The sequence below is a fragment of the Schistocerca piceifrons genome, chromosome 2 (genome assembly GCF_021461385.2).
Source record: "Schistocerca piceifrons isolate TAMUIC-IGC-003096 chromosome 2, iqSchPice1.1, whole genome shotgun sequence".
Classification (NCBI taxonomy): domain Eukaryota; kingdom Metazoa; phylum Arthropoda; class Insecta; order Orthoptera; family Acrididae; genus Schistocerca; species Schistocerca piceifrons.
The window spans coordinates 78,362,715-78,380,284 of record NC_060139.1 but is presented as its reverse complement, the minus strand read 5'-3'; the positions used below and the strand labels follow the sequence as shown (position 1 = coordinate 78,380,284).

Sequence of the window (17,570 nt, the reverse complement as noted above, 5' to 3'; positions counted from 1 at the left end):
ACTTAAACCTAACTAACGTAACACACATCCATGCCCGAGGCAGGATTCGAACCTACGACCGCAGCGGTCGCGCGCTTCCAGACTGTAGCGCCTACAACCGCTCGGCCACTCCGGCCGGCGATGTGCCTGTGTTGCCGAGTTTATCCAGAAATTACTCGTCAGAAGGAATTAATTTCGTTTTCTGTTTCTATTCCCCTGCAACTTGTCGTCTCTCTCGTACCACATGACATGCGCAAGTTATTCTGTGTATTTGAAAATTTACGCTTTTAAAATCCATTCAGCTGTGTGGTTTGATGCTTAATGCTAACCTACGTCAGTAGAATGAGCGGAGTGGGTGGCAAATCCATCGTTAAACAATTGAAGAGATAACAGTAGCCGAGGCTGAAAATCTTGTTGCTGCGTATTATTCTCAGTGGTTATGCAATAGACAGAGAAAAACACGTTTATGAATGAAACGGAGTTCAGATCTAATGCTTCTTCATTCACGGACTGTCCGGGCCACTATCGGAATATTTACAATATTTGCTGCAGATTTCTAACCGAAGTGGTGGGAGAGATAAGGGTCCGTACGAGTACTGTTCGTCGAGGCTGCAAGACGTCCACATTGCCCCACACCTGCGAGACCAGTGGGTCCTCAGTTGTCTGCCACCGTTGAACGGCTTCAGCAAGTAAGTAATCACTTTCCGCCATCCGCACGTTAGTGTCGGTGGAAAGACTCTTAATAATGCCATTTTTGTTATTTACTGCACGTTCTTCACAAAACTGAATAGTACAATCGGTTTTACCTGAAATACCTGCATTGTTACTAATGTTCACTAACACAGGTCTTTGCTGTGTATGGTTGGTAGCATGAAATAATGCAGTTTTCTTACCCATTCGTTCAGTTCCATCGTTAGTAAATTTAGCTGCGATAACTAAAAAGGTGTTTTTTACAAAAAGAACAAGCTGCTTATGTCCTAAAAAAAAGAGCCTAGCTTGAAAGCAGCAAAACATTTATGTAAAACTGTGACTGTAGCAGAGATGTGCATGCTTACGAAATTTGGACAATGGGAATGAACAGAAATAAAATGATTAAAATCCTTTAGAATGTGTTGCAGGTGAACATTGAGGGTTAGATGGAGTGATTGATTGAAGAATGTTCTGCAACGACTCAACGAGAAAAAAAGTCTTACTAAAGAATAAAATAAATCGGAAATATAGCAGGCTTGGGGGTATATTTTCGACATGAGTTGTTGATTTAAGTTCTTGCTGATGGGTGGGAGGAAATAAAGGATTACAAGAGACAGATCAGAAAGGAGTGCGTATGACAGACAGGCCGTCGATGAAGTATGGAGCAGCTGCTCTGCTGGAATAAAGATGACTGCAGTGGACAACTACAGTACGATCGAAGAGTCGCCCACATGAAAATTAGTATGTCTTTAAATCGGAGTTGCACTGCATTCGTTCGATCAGCCACCAAACGATAGCAGCGCAAGTATTACCAACGAGAAACGAAGATGCCAATGTAACGGGTAAGTTACAGGTCACATGGCGTCTGTAGCATTGCGCTGTTCGTTGTTTGATAAACATGTCGTTTTCCTCAAAGCAATGAGCTCTCGACAATACGTTGCAGTCGTACCTATACCCGTGTTGGTGAAGCATTTCGTGGAATATACCCAAATGTGCAGTGTTGAACAATTCAACAACAAGAAGGCGAATCGCCAGTATCCGGGAATGCGGATCAGTTGCTGGTAAGAAGTAAGCCAGGGACCAGCCATTTTGGGGGATTCAGGTGATGGGACTGGCTCAGGTGAGGGATATAACACTGTGTTCACCTTCAGAAAGTTCGCGGAGACTATCTGCCCCATCTTAGATTCTATACGGTAGTGTTCAGAAATCGATGCAGAAGTCAAAATTGCATATGTATCAGTAGTGTTCAGAAATCGACGCAGAAGTCAAAATTGCATACGTATCATTTTCGTAACGTGCAGAAACTGAATGCGCCGGGTGAAGAAAAGCGTCTAGCGTACTATATATGGTTTCGTCACTTGTTGACAGCCTGCCGCGGCAGCCGAGCGGTTCTAGGCGCTTCAGTCCGGAACCGCGCTGCTGCTTCGGTCGCAGGTTCGAATCCTGCCTCAGGCATGGATGTGTGTGATGTCCTTAGGTTAGTTAGGTGTGAGTAGTTCTAAGTCTAGGGGATTGATGACCTCAGATGTTAAGTCCCATAGTGCTTAGAACCATTTGATTTGACTTGTTTGACATCCATGGGATCGCAGAACTGGACCGTATTTCCCTCACTGATGAGGCAAGGTCTCAGTGCATGGAAGGAGAATCAGCATTGGCCTTATTTTTTTGTTTTATTATCCGCAAAATCGATTTTCGGTCACTTAGTGACCATCTTCAGTGCTGTAATATACAATTACAATTGGTAGGCACTGGTATCAACAAGCTTAGAGCGATCACATAATGATTGAGTTATGTTGAGTTTATGTGATCGCTCTAAGCTTGTTGATACCAGTGCCTACCAATTGTAATTGTATATTACAGAACTGAGGATGGTCACTAAGTGACCGAAAATCGATTTTGCGGATAATAAAAGAAAATAATACGGCCAATGCTGATTCTCCTTCCAATTCTATCTACTATTTGGTCGTGGTGCACAGAACACTCCATGGAGTCTCAGTGCTTACTAGAGTCGTTAAAACACAGAAATTTAGTCGATCGAAAATCAATATACGTTTCAAGAAAACATCCTTCACTGTCAGAAAATGGGAGTGTTGTGGGCCTTATAGTGTCGTCGAATAGAGAGCCATATTTTCTTTGAAACTATAATGAACAGTCTTCTTGTGATTTAAATAATGAAACACTGTACCAGTTACGTATTTTTTCGTACGTACCCTGACTCGCATCTAGAATTTATTCTCATTATCACGTAAAAATATTTACATTTTTTGTGTGATGTTTGCACGTGTGTTTTTCTGCCTCTCTTGCACTGTAGTCTCTTTCTGAGGTTACAGGGTAATCGCAAAATATAAATCTTGAGATTACGCAGAATTGTGTTCTACGAACACATCATTACAACGTTTATTTCGTTTCTTAATGAAGATGAACGTTGTTATTGTTAGTTGCACCAAGATGGTGCCACTTGTCACACATCTGATGAAGCAGTTCATTTCTCAAGCGACTTTTATGATGATCAAATCATTTCTATAGTATTATGGTCCCCATGTTCTCTCGATTTAACGTTTTCTGACCTTTTCCTGTGGGGCAGTCTTGAAGGAAGGATGTATGAAACAGGCTGCCCATTCTCCCGGAACTAAAGATTTAACATAATAACGGAAATTAACAACATTTGTATCCTCAAGATAAAACTAGTTCATGCCCGGACAACCATTTTGAGCCTATTAGTGTTATATACGCAATGCATGTGAAGTTATAAAATAAAACACATATGAAAATCATATGTATCTATGCTTGATTACTTTTGACGTGCGTGCCTTCTCGATCACACTGTATAGGAAACCGACCATACGGTTGACGCCCGAAATAACAGTTGTTACCGAGTAACGCCAAAACGAAGCCATGTTCATGGAACAACATGAAAAGAGAAGTAACTTTGTGCAGTTTCGTATCTTTTACACCGAATAGCGATGGACGTCTACTCTCCCGTGAAAAAAAAAATACCGAGACCAGTTAATTTATTTCTTCAATTCGCTCTGGACTGCAATATTATCCATCTTGTGCGCTTGGAAAATGAGAAAGTGTTTCAGACGCCAGGGTGGACTGACCACGGAAGGAAATGTTATATTGCCTCAAATGAGATTATCTCTAAAAAGGCATTGTAATATTTTCTTCAGGTTGATAGGCTTTAGCCGGCCAGGGTGGTCGAGCGGTTCTAGGCGCTACAGTCTGGAACCGCGCGACCGCTACGGTCGCGGGTTCGAATCCTGCCTCGGGCATGGATGTGTGTGATGTCCTTAGGTTAGTTAGGTTTAAGTAGTTCTAAGTTCTAGGGGACTGATGACCTCAGAAGTTAAGTCCCATAGTGCTCAGAGCCATTTGAACCATTTGATAGGCTTTATTCGCAATTGCTGTTGCGGATTCATTTAACGTGTTTCGTAACGGCTGTGGTCGCCGCAGTACTTAGGCCTGAAACCGTTTTAATTATCGTGACATTCGAATAAAAATTCTTTCTGTAAGATGTGTCAACATGGAGATATCTTTAGGCTGGCGTAAGCTATACTTCTATTTTAGTCCATGTTACGTGTTCGCCACTATTCTGTCCGTGGAAATGAAGGGACTTTAGAGCTACTTCAGATATGCGTGGGAGGGATTTCTGCGGGTGTGAGATATGTCTTAGAGGCAATCATTCTTGGAAATTACCCTTGGCAGCGATACTGCGCACGCCGATCACCGTGCATTGAGACAGCTCAGACTCTGGACGGTTGGGGACATCTACATCTACATCTACATCTACATTGATACTCCGCAAGCCACCCAACGGTGTGTGGCGGAGGGCACTTTACGTGCCACTGTCATTACCTCCCTTTCCTGTTCCAGTCGCGTATGGTTCGCGGGAAGAACGACTGTCTGAAAGCCTCCGTGCGCGCTCTAATCTCTCTAATTTTACATTCGTGATCTCCTCGGGAAGTATAAGTAGGGGGAAGCAATATATTCGATACCTCATCCAGAAACGCACCCTCTCGAAACCTGGCGAGCAAGCTACACCGCGATGCAGAGCGCCTCTCTTGCAGAGTCTGCCACTTGAGTTTATTAAACATCTCCGTAACGCTATCACGGTTACCAAATAACCCAGTGACGAAACGCGCCGCTCTTCTTTGGATCTTCTCTATCTCCTCCGTCAACCCGGTCTGGTACGGATCCCACACTGATGAGCAATACTCAAGTATAGGTCGAACGAGTGTTTTGTAAGCCACCTCCTTTGTTGATGGACTACATTTTCTAAGCACTCTCCCAATGAATCTCAACCTGGTACCCGCCATACCAACAATTAGTTTTATATGATCATTCCACTTCAAATCGTTCCGTACGCATACTCCCAGATATTTTACAGAAGTAACTGCTACCAGTGTTTGTTCCGCTATCATATAATCATACAATAAAGGATCCTTCTTTCTATGTATTCGCAATACATTACATTTGTCTATGTTAAGGGTCAGTTGCCACTCCCTGCACCAAGTGCCTATCCGCTGCAGATCTTCCTGTATTTCGCTACAATTTTCTAATGCAGCAACTTCTCTGTATACTACAGCATCATCCGCGAAAAGCCGCATGGAACTTCCGACACTATCTACTAAGTCATTTATATATATTGTGAAAAGCAATGGTCCCATAACACTCCCCTGTGGCACGCCAGAGGTTACTTTAACGTCTGTAGACGTCTCTCCATTGATAACAACATGCTGTGTTCTGTTTGCTAAAAACTCTTCAATCCAGCCACACAGCTGGTCTGATATTCCGTAGGCTCTTACTTTGTTTATCAGGCGACAGTGCGGAACTGTATCGAACGCCTTCCGGAAGTCAAGAAAAATAGCATCTACCTGGGAGCCTGTATCTAATATTTTCTGGGTCTCATGAACTATGGTTCCTTGAACAGCCAGACACGAGGGGAGCTGATGTTATTGCAAGTACAGTAGCTTACTTACTTACCATCACTTATGAGAACAGAAATACTGATATGCGAATGTAGCCACGGGTAACATCCAGGATGTAAATAAGATCATGCCCAGTAGAAGAGAGGAAAAAGGGACAAGTCTTGTAGTTTCATGGAAGGGATTTGAATGGAAGAAACGCAGACAATTTCTTACAAAATAAAACTCAAAAAACTGAAAAAAACTGTTTTTTAATCACCAGACATACTAGTGTCACCACTTAAGAATAGGTACCTACTACTTACAATGTACTTAACTGTGATTTGTACAAATTATTTTGATTTTAGAGAGGCAATATTCAATTACAGGCGAGTATTTCCCTAATTGCATCCATCACAATCGATGTTATTTCGAAAGCCTGCATCTGTGTCATTTATTATTTAAATAATGAAACCGTGCACCAGTTAACGTATTTTTTCGTGGTTAGTATGATGTGTTGGCAGAATTTATCAACTGCAGATAATTACATAGCTATTTTATGAGAATTCTGCATGTGTATTGTTCTGCCTCTCTTTATTTAAATGGTTCAAATGGCTTTGAGCACTATGGGACTTAACATCTATGGTCATCAGTCCCCTAGAACTTAGAACTACTTAAACCTAACTAACCTAAGGACATCACACAACACCCAGTCATCACGAGGCAGAGAAAATCCCTGACACCGCCGGGAATCGAACCCGGGAACCCGGGCGTGGGAAGCGAGAACGCTACCGCACGACCACGAGCTGCGGACATCTCTTTATTTAAATCCGTACACATTATAAAAATGAATGTAGGTATGTGCTTACGTTCCATATCTCCTTATTAACACAGCATCGATTACGACCAACCTTGGTACACTTATCCCTCACTGTCAGGTAACAACTGCTGTGGGATACGAACCACCTACCTACCACAGGTCAAGAGATATGACGTCATAAACAACGATATGCGTCAAAAACTGTCGCATTGTGCATGAGGTTTAAATTTATTAGTACTGCTAACTCTATTCGCAAGGAATTTCTCAGACAGTATCCACATAAGCCGCTAAATGCACCTACTATATTATATGTCATGGCACCACACATATTTAAGGAGATATGGCGTCATAAACGCTGAGATGTGTGAAGACCTGTCGGAGTGTGCGTTCCGTTTAACCCATTTAGGTCTGGAGGAAGAAACATTTTCCCAGTGCTCTTAGGTGATAGACCAAAGTAATTAATTTTGAAATACTCGCAGTTGTAATAAATAAACTGATCATTCAATAATAACCATGCAAAATAAAAGTAATAATATTCAATTATAACTAATCAAACACTTCCGTTGATTCTGGCGGCCACAAGGAGCTGCGTATTGCTACATTCACTTGCTGATATTTTGATAATTATGCTCAACAGAAGGCAGCACTTGTGCATGGTGAAAATATTAGAACATTCACAAACGTCTATATGAGGTTTCCACTGAGGAAAAATATTTCTGCTGCAGCTAACACACAACAAACATTAATGTACACTACTTTGCTACTAGCTCAGTTCGCAATACATTTTGCAGATACTATCCACAAATGCTGCTGAATGTACCTACAAAATTATATCATTGTACGACACATAGATCAGGAGATAAAATGTCATAGACACTGAGATGCGTGAAAAACTGCCGCAGCATGCATAACGTTTAAATTTATTATTTCTTTACCACGAATACCATTCGCAACGAATTTCGGAGACAGTATTCGCATATGCCGCTGAAAGTGCCTACAAAAATATATCATTGGACGGCACACAATTCAAGAGATATGTCGTCGTAAAAACTGAGAAGCGTGAAAAAATGCCGCATCATGCACGAAGTTTTTATACATTTTTTGTTTTCTACTAAGACACACCTACAGTCGAGGCAACTTAAAGGAAATCCCTGACAGCTGGCAGCGCTTTTCATAGCTTTCAACTGCAAAGCACAAACGGCTGTAGGCGTAAACATAACCGTCTATAAAGCTATGGAGACGTTGCCATAGAATGGGTTACAAGATCCTGTTGTAGACAAGCGAAGGAGCTGCGCCCTATTCACTTCAAGAGACTGCAGTGTCCAGTGAGACTTTCAGCCATTACAATTACCAAGTCAAAGGGGAAATCCATTAAACAGTGCGGGGTGGATTTGATATCTCCATGTATTTCTCATGAACAGATTTATATCGCTTGCTGAAGGGTAGGTTCACCCAAGAATTTGGTCATCGTAGCTCCTGGACATCTAACTAGAAATATTGTTTACAAACAAGTTCGGAGTTAGAGAAACATTACAGAGAATTTGTATTTTGCACATTGTGTTTCTGAATTTGGATTCTGTACTTACACATTTATACGAGGGTGAGTCAAACGAAGACCTTAAATTTTTTTAGTTATTATTTATTGCGCAGAAGTGGTACAAAGCTGTATCACTTTTCAACATAATCTCCCCTACGCTCAATGCAAGTCCTCCAGCGCTTACAAAGTGCATAAATTGCTTTAGAAAAAAATTCTTTTGGTAGTCCGCGCAACCATTCATGCAGCGCGTGGCAAACCTCTTCATCAGAACGGAACTTCTTTCCTCCCATTGCGTCTTTGAGCGGTCCAGACATATGGAAATCACTTGGGGCAAGGTCTGGTGACTACGGTGGATGAGGAAGACAATCAGAATGCAGGTCTGTGATTGTTGTAACTGTTGTACAGGCAGTGTGGGGCCTTGCATTGTCATGTTGCAAAAGGACACCTGCTGACAGCAATCCACGTCGCTTTGATTTGTTTGCAGGCCGCAAATGATTTTTTAGGAGACCTGTGTGTGATGCACTGGTGATAGTGGTCCCTCTAGGCATGTAATGCTCCAAAATGACGCCTTTTTCGTCCCAAAAGAGAGTCAGCATAACCTTCCATGCTGATGGCTCTGTTCGAAACTTCTTTGGTTTTGGTGATGAGGAATGGCGCCATTCCTTGCTCGAACTCTTCGTTTCCGGTTGGTGGAAGTGAACCCAGGTTTCGTCCCAACGATTCTTTCAAGGAAGTCATCACCTCGTTCAAAGCGCTGAAGAAGTTCTACACAAGCATCAACACGTCATTCTCTCAATTCAGGAGTCAGCTGCCGTGGCACCCATCTTGCAGACACTTTGTGAAACTGGAGCATATCGTGCACAATGTGGTGTGCTGACCCATGACTAATCTGTAAACATGCTGCAACGTCATTCAGTGTCACTCGGCGGTTTTCCTTCACTATGGCTTCAACTGCTGCAATGTTCTGTGGAGTCACAACTCGTTGTACCTGACCTGGACGAGGTGCATCTTCCACTGAAGTCACACTATTTGCGAACTTTCTACTCCATTCGTAGACTTGCTGCTGTGACAAACATGCATCACCGTTCTGAACCTTCATTCGTCGATGAATTTCTATAGGTTTCACACCTTCACTACGCAAAAACCGAATAACAGAACGCTGTTCTTCCCTGGTGGGCAAGTCGCAAGTGGGGCGGCCATCTTTATACTGATGCTGCGACGGTATGTGTGCATCTTTACCATGCTGCCACCTCCAGGCCATTCTGCAGGCTGTTTGTAGCACGCTTACCAACTTACAGGATAACGGCGCGAAATTTCGATTAGTTATTATATATTTAAGGTTTTCATTTAACTCACCCACGTACGTTATGAACCTTTCTTTTCACGATTGTTTCTTACTTCCAAAGGTGCTTTCACGAATGCGTAGAAATGAGATGTTTTCGACATTAAACCGCAAACACAGCTAATTTTTTGTTACCGTCTCCGACAGAAAATTGACAAGTTAAAGACCTCGGTTCAAAATGGCTCTGAGCACTATGGGACTTAACATCTGTGGTCATCAGTCCCCTAGAACTTAGAACTACTTAAACCTAACTAACCTAATGACATCACACACATCCATGTCCGAGACAGGATTCGAACCTGCGACCGTAGCAGTCGCGCGGTTCCGGACTGCGCGCCTAGAACCGCTAGGCCACCGCGGCCGACTAAAGACCTAGGCAATGCAGCGTTTGTGAGCTAGTCATGACGGAAAATAGGCAAAATAAAGACCTTTGTCAGCCAGTCATGAATATTTTCTATGAATGTACATATTTTAGCAGCTTTGAAATCGGTGGGAAAAAACATCCCGAATAGAAGACAACAAAGCCACTCGAAACTTTCAGAACCCAGAGTCATACAGTACTTTCTGTTGAACTTCGAAATGGTCCTGAGATTTCAGAACAAAAAGGTCTTGGTACAATTGCCACTAGTCAGTATCTATCACATGTTCAGGCTTCTTCAAAATGAAACTGAGCTGATACGTCTGCGTGTTTGGTGGAGCAGGTTGTGAGTTCAGTTTGCAAAGATCAGTTTTTTGTGGCCGGCGTGGTAGGGGGAGGGGAGGTAGGTGGTGTTGTACAAAAATGAAATGAAATGATCGTATGGCATTTATTGGCCAGGATACCCCCGGCGGGGTCCGGCCGCCGTATTGCAAGTCTTTTTAGTTGACGCCACGTCGGTGACTTGCGTGTCAATGATGATGAAACTGATGATGAAGGACACACACCACCCAGTACACTGCCGGGAATCGAACCCGGGCCCCCTTGCGTGATAGTTGTACAGGCGCTCTCCTATGCCCCCCATTGAGTACTACATAGTGTAGCACCAAAAAGTTTGATTGCCTTTTTGCACAGCCTTTGACACAGCCTTTATTAAATTATAATACACTCCTGGAAATGGAAAAAAGAACACATTGACACCGGTGTGTCAGACCCACCATACTTGCTCCGGACACTGCAAGAGGGCTGTACAAGCAATGATCACACGCACGGCACAGCGGACACACCAGGAACCGCGGTGTTGGCCGTCGAATGGCGCTAGCTGCGCAGCATTTGTGCACCGCCGCCGTCAGTGTCAGCCAGTTTGCCGTGGCATACGGAGCTCCATCGCAGTCTTTAACACTGGTAGCATGCCGCGACAGCGTGGACGTGAACCGTATGTGCAGTTGACGGACTTTGAGCGAGGGCGTATAGTGGGCATGCGGGAGGCCGCGTGGACGTACCGCCGAATTGCTCAACACGTGGGGCGTGAGGTCTCCACAGTACATCGATGTTGTCGCCAGTGGTCGGCGGAAGGTGCACGTGCCCGTCGACCTGAGACCGGACCGCAGCGACGCACGGATGCACGCCAAGACCGTAGGATCCTACGCAGTGCCGTAGGGGACCGCACCGCCACTTCCCAGCAAATTAGGGACACTGTTGCTCCTGGGGTATCGGCGAGGACCATTCGCAACCGTCTCCATGAAGATGGGCTACGGTCCCGCACACAGTTAGGCCGTCTTCCGCTCACGCCCCAACATCGTGCAGCCCACCTCCAGTGGTGTCGCGACAGGCGTGAATGGAGGGACGAATGGAGACGTGTCGTCTTCAGCGATGAGAGTCGCTTCTGCCTTGGTGCCAATGATGGTCGTATGCGTGTTTGGCGCCGTGCAGGTGAGCGCCACAATCAGGACTGCATACGACCGAGGCACACAGGGCCAACACCCGGCATCATGGTGTGGGGAGCGATCTCCTACACTGGCCGTACACCACTGGTGATCGTCGAGGGGACACTGAATAGTGCACGGTACATCCAAACCGTCATCGAACCCATCGTTCTACCATTCCTAGACCGGCAAGGGAACTTGCTGTTCCAACAGGACAATGCACGTCCGCATGTATCCCGTGCCACCCAACGTGCTCTAGAAGGTGTAAGTCAACTACCCTGGCCAGCAAGATCTCCGGATCTGTCCCCCATTGAGCATGTTTGGGACTGGATGAAGCGTCGTCTCACGCGGTCTGCACGTCCAGCACGAACGCTGGTCCAACTGAGGCGCCAGGTGGAAATGGCATGGCAAGCCGTTCCACAGGACTACATCCAGCATCTCTACGATCGTCTCCATGGGAGAATAGCAGCCTGCATTGCTGCGAAAGGTGGATATACACTGTACTAGTGCCGACATTGTGCATGCTCTGTTGCCTGTGTGTATGTGCCTGTGGTTCTGTCAGTGTGATCATGTGATGTATCTGACCCCAGGAATGTGTCAATAAAGTTTCCCCTTCCTGGGACAATGAATTCACGGTGTTCTTATTTCAATTTCCAGGAGTGTAATAATACGATGCCATGAAATAAATGCAGTTAATAATAGTAGAAAATTAGATCTGAAGAAAAGTGGACGTCGAGTCAAGAATCGGTTAATGCTAATTCGCTTCCAAATTTATAAACAAGAGTTCCATTCTCTTTGGCGTTGTGTGGTAGCACTATTTTTCAGCGAGCTATAAAAGACTAAGTAAGACAAGAGAATATAATGTCAATAGTCACCAGATGATCGTTATAACGAACTACTGGCAGAGGAGTGAGTAACTATTGGAGTGATTATAACCGTTGGTATTAATAATCTGAAACAGTATCCTATTAAACTGGGGTGCCAAAGCTCACGGGAAGGGCTGTCCCATTTGAAGATGTGCCGTGCATGAAGCCCAAATTTTGCGGCTGGGTGAGGCGTACGGCGCGACTGTACACACACATCTGACAGGTCTGTTGCATACAAGTGAGTAGTGACACATGCAGCACGCCGCGAGTTAACTCTGTGGAAACAAACCAAAACGCATCGGTCATAGCTAGGGCTGCCATCTGCCTCGATTCCCTAGAGGTCGTCCCTAATTTTCTATGATTTTTCCGAGTCCGTGGATGAATATAACGGACACACTTAAGTCCCATTTTTTTTTACTAAATACTGTTTTACTTTTTTATATCACACTGTGTGATTTTTAATTTCATATTTTTAAGTTTATCATCTTATTCTTGTTATGAAAAACCAACAAAAGGCCATCCATAAATTGTCACACGAATTTCATGATTTTGAGAATCCCCCCCCCCCCCCCCCTTGTCACTGGTAGTCACATTTGTGTGACCCCCTTTCCTGGTGTGACGCAACATATTTTACAGTTCTAAGTTTGGAAATTATTAAATTAAAACATTGCTTCAAAACTTATTTATATATTGCCGTGTAAAATCTTTTTTCTCATAAAATCAAGAATAAATCAAACGTTTTAGAAAATTTACAAAACAAAACATATAAAAAAACAGTACAAAATTTAATCATTTTGTGTCCAAAGACTTTGAACCCATCCCTTCATATTATTCGTGATTGGCATAGCTTTCACTTCGTTTTCGATTTGGGTAATGTTAGGAACAATCGGCGTGTACACATCGTCAATTCAACTTCAGAGCATCGTCATCGTTTATCGAAGAACTTCTCTTGCACGTCTAGCTGCAATTCTTTGAGGACGAATCTTTAATGGGCGAAACCTCTTGTTGGCTCTTTACGTGATTGCATGTTTTGATCAGTGGCTTTGTATGATGAAAAATATGGGCTACAGATGCCACACGATCGTTTAAATAAGTATGCCTTGACAATGGGGCAATAGCCATCTAAGGAATTTGCTTCAAATGTGATGACGCTCGAAGATCCAAAGATAGCGATAGTAACAGCGGAGCAAATTTACCTTCCGGTACATATCCGCATAAAGTCTGTTTAATCAAAACAGATGGTGATTAAAAACCGCTCTCGTAATAATCGCTAGAGGCTAGTTCGTCGCACACCGCAACCCTCGACAACCTCGCATTTTACAGTTTCTAAAAAATATTGTGATTTACGTACGTGATTTCCATGCCAAGTGGCATTATTTTTCAATGTCACAGCCTGTACGATGTCCATTCTGGTATTTGTTGGCACAATGTATTCGGCAACCAGAGGAAAATCGTCAGTGGCCAGATGGCTCCAAATATTAGCCAGCACGACGCCGGCACTCTCAGAGTTCCGTTTTTCTAGCTCTAAGTTAGTAGTTCGGTTACTGGAATCAAGATGTGGACCGAAACTGTCATGTTTTAACACAAAGCAGTAAGTTCACAACTAAGAGGTGCTATTCGTCGCTCCACTCTGTTAAAGCATTTCTTCCTGGAGCATTTGTGCCAATGTAAGTAGCGTCAAAGTCAAAATCTTTAAACTGTTGTACAGCTGACAGTATAACTCGCTCTTATCGTGGATTTTTGACGAGACTACCATCCCAAGTGAAAAGAAACGCGGGTCTCACAAAACTTTCTCGTGTTCTCATTAATTTTTCGAAAGCTGGTAATTCAGAAAGTCTATGTACGTCTGTGGCACGAGTCTCTGCGTTAGAGGAAGACAGTTTTCACTACGAATCGCTACGAATGTAGGCTCAGAGTGTCTCAACTCCTTCACCTTCTTTCTTTATTACAATACCTGCATAAACAGAGGGAATAAGTTTATGTTTTTCTGCGAACACGAAATCATGAGCCCGTAATTTTACACGGGAGTCAAGGTGCATTAATATTGACGCTTGGGCACTTGCTGCTGTAATACCTAATGACACATCTGCTTTGTCATCCATTGATAAGAAGAGTAATAGTCCAAAGCCCAAAAATTGAACCTAAAAATTCAAGGTTCCTTACAGTAACTCTCCAGGATGTGCCATATTTATGCTTTACTCGAAGTGTAGAGTCTGTTTTGTACTATTTAAGAGGAATAGTTACCATGCGTTTTTTTTTCCGGATCGACTGATAGTGTAGCTTGTTTACATAATTCGGTTTCCAAGTAGTCCAATGTTTTGCAGCACCTTATAATTTCAGTGTGACGTCGATCATCAATTGCACCGCCAAAGACTGCCGCCTCCTTTATGGCTTCAAATAAACCGGATTTTCTACTCTAGGCGGACTAACAGTAGTTAGAATTTTACACTTGTCCGTCCTCTGCTGGAATATTGCTGCGCGGTATGGGATCCTTACCAGGTAGGATTGACGGAAGACATCGAAGATGTGCAAAGAAGGGCAGCTCGTTTCGTGTCATTACCCAACAGGGGTGAGAGTGTCACTGATATGATACGCGAGTTGGGGTGGCAATCACTGAAACAAAGACGGTTTTCTTTGCGGCGAGATCTATTTACGAAATTTCAATCACCAATTTTCTCTTCCGAATGTAAATATTTTGTTGACACCCACCTACGTAGGGAGAAATGATCATCATAATAAAATAAGAGAAATCAGAGCTCGAACGGAAAGATTTAGGTGTTCCTTTTTCCCACGCGCCATTCGAGAGTGGAATGGTAGAGAAGTAATATGAAAATGGTTCAATGAACCCTCTGCCAGGCACTTACGTGTGAATTTCGGAGTAACCATGCCATGTAGATGTAGATGAAGAGCTACTAATTTTTTGTTTTTTAGAATCACATTTTTTCCTGTCCTTCAGCTGCGCTGATCTTTTTCTTCGGTACGTTTCTTTCCAGTTGAATGCCTTTCCTTAATGCTGTTATTCTTTTTGTTGCTTCATCTGTCGTCATACCAGCATTGAGTAATAACAGCAAGCCATTGAGCTCAGATTGTAGTACTACAATTTTATTCCTAGAAGTATTCTGACAAGGCGTTGATTTAGACATTGTTTGAGGTGATTGACTTCCACTTGCTTGCATACTAATATGTTTAGTGCTTCTGGTATGTCCTGGTTGGTTCCTTCCCGCAATTAAAAGTAATCATGTAAAATGCTGAAAACGGGCATTTCACACAATATGTATACTACTTCACTCTGAAGAATCCAGCTAGAGAACTGCATTGAAATCGACCATGTATCTTCCGAGATTACTTCCAACAGACAGACAGAAAGATGAGCTTGCCGATTTTGCTTTGTAATAAGTGGTGAACACCAACTGAACGTAATTGACTGGGTTGTTGTGTTTTTCAATTTGCTACAGAATACCAAATGTGTTCTTAGAGATGGAGCATGAAATGTTAATATAATATAAAACTCAAACTTACTTTTACTTCCACGGGCACCAGTTGTTTTAGCAATTTTGATGACGAAGAAATTTTTGAAAAAATCTATTGAGTGTCGCTTTCTTTTCCGACATTTTTATATGCTATTCTTTGATTTTCGAATCTACTTCATCTTTAACATTGCCATTACTTTTGGAGCATCGCCATAAGGTGTTAACTTCGTCTTGTATATTTTGTTTCTTTTTATCTGTATAAGTTGCACTGTATACTTCATATAGTTTGCGGTAAGGAATAGAGAAATCACTCTTTTAACTCATTTGAAATTTATTACATAATTTGGAAAATCACAAAATAGTAGAACCAAAAATAAAATCCATCATTCAGCAAAAGTCAAGTTTCGACTGAGTGATATAAACAATTCAACGTAGACGAATTCGGAGCGGTGGCGGTTTTTGTCAAAGCCTCAAAGGCAGTAATGGGCTTTCGGCGTACGTCAAAAGGCGGCCGACGAGCGGCACCATAGGTACAGCGGCAGCCACGTGCGAAAACGTGATACGAACAAATTTAAACCTTAGTAAATAATAATGATAGAATCGGTAATATTTTAAAGTTTTTCATTAGAGTTGAAGTTTAGAGTTGTAGTACAAAACAAAACAAACTTTATACTTGTTACATCACGAAGCTTATCGCTTGACTCCCCTTGACTCAAGAAGTCAATTTTTGTTGACACCCTCTCTCCTCTTTAACGTGTTAGGTAATTTATGGATGGTCCCCCAAGTGTAAAACTCTCGAGAGAATAATAAAACAATGAGTTTTAAAGTCAGTTCTGTCGCCGCCTCGTTTTCATAATAATGATGAGTTGGCTGTAATGTGAGCTGTTCAAAGTTCTGTCAGCTTCTTCTAAACGAAAAGAAACTTATAATGGCCGCTACATTAGGATGTCCACTTAATTATTATTATAAAATCGGGCATTCTAGAAGTTCTGAGAAAATCCTTGGGCAATTAAGTGAGAAAAAGCGGGACAATTGTACTGACAAAATGTAATGGACAGAGAAGTTAACTTTCTCATCATGCACTCGGATGATCCCAAATTACTTTTGGCAAGTACTCTGCTGCACTGTCACCGTACTTTTCACTTTTATGCATTTTATCGAGCAGTGCATTTTCGATTGAACATACGCACGATGTTTCTTCGTCTTAACATGGTATGCAATGTCAGACTTCCCACAATGTCCAATAGCAGAGTTTAATAGGCACAACGTACGTTCACAATTTCTCCACTGCCACTGGTAACAGTAAACTCACTTTTTACATTACTGTTAAAATTACACTTTCGTTTCGGCATGCAGAAACAGTGAACATGAATCTGTATTACCAACAGTGCAAAATATTAACAGTAAATAAATCGGCTATTGTCAAGTGGCGCTTCCTAGCGTGTGTACTTGTGGAACGCGAAGTAAATCGCAAATCAGACTTCCGGTAGAGTAAAAATCAGACATCTGGTAGAGTAAAATACTTCAGCCAAGCTGAGTATAACCACCTTTTGCACTGCGAGTTGTGCAGGAAGAGAGTCACGGAGGTTCTAGGAGGTACTGACAAGGATGTAGAACCATGGCAACTCCAGCAACTGCGCTAGATTTCTCGGTTGAGGATCCATGGCGTCAACAGCCCAATCGGGGTGGTCCTATAGTTTTTCCATTGGGTTTAAATCCAGAGAGTTTGGTGGCCAAAGGAGTACTCTAATTGATCCTGGTGTTGTTTGAGCCACACTCGTACATTGCGAGCTTGTGACATTTTGCGTCGTCCTGCTGGTAAATGCCATTGTGCTGCATGTAAGGGTGGACACGGTCCCCAAGAATACCACGAAAACATTCCCCAGACCACAACGCTCCCTCCTCTGGCCTGGACCTTTCCGGCGATCCAACGGCCATCTCTTACACGAAACATAAAATCTGATTCATCTGAATAGGCCACCTGTCGGCACTCGGTGGACGTCCAGTTTTGGTATTAGCGAGCAAATTTCAGCCTTTGCCTCGCATGAACATCAGTCAGCATGGGTGCATGAGCCAGACACCTGCTGCTGAGGCTCATGCTATCAAGCGTTGCTGTATGA

General features: G+C 43.0%; 1 protein-coding gene across 1 annotated transcript in view; it reads left to right on the top strand.

The window, feature by feature from the left end:
- Nucleotides 1–577: 577 nt before the first annotated feature.
- Nucleotides 578–17,570, top strand: part of LOC124777592 (sodium-independent sulfate anion transporter) — a 110,221-nt gene continuing 93,228 nt past the window's right edge. Inside the window, exon 1 of the mRNA XM_047253055.1 lies at nt 578–668. Coding sequence (XP_047109011.1) covers nt 668 — 1 coding nt within the window. The 5' untranslated portion in view covers nt 578–667. The remainder of the gene's footprint in view (nt 669–17,570) is intronic.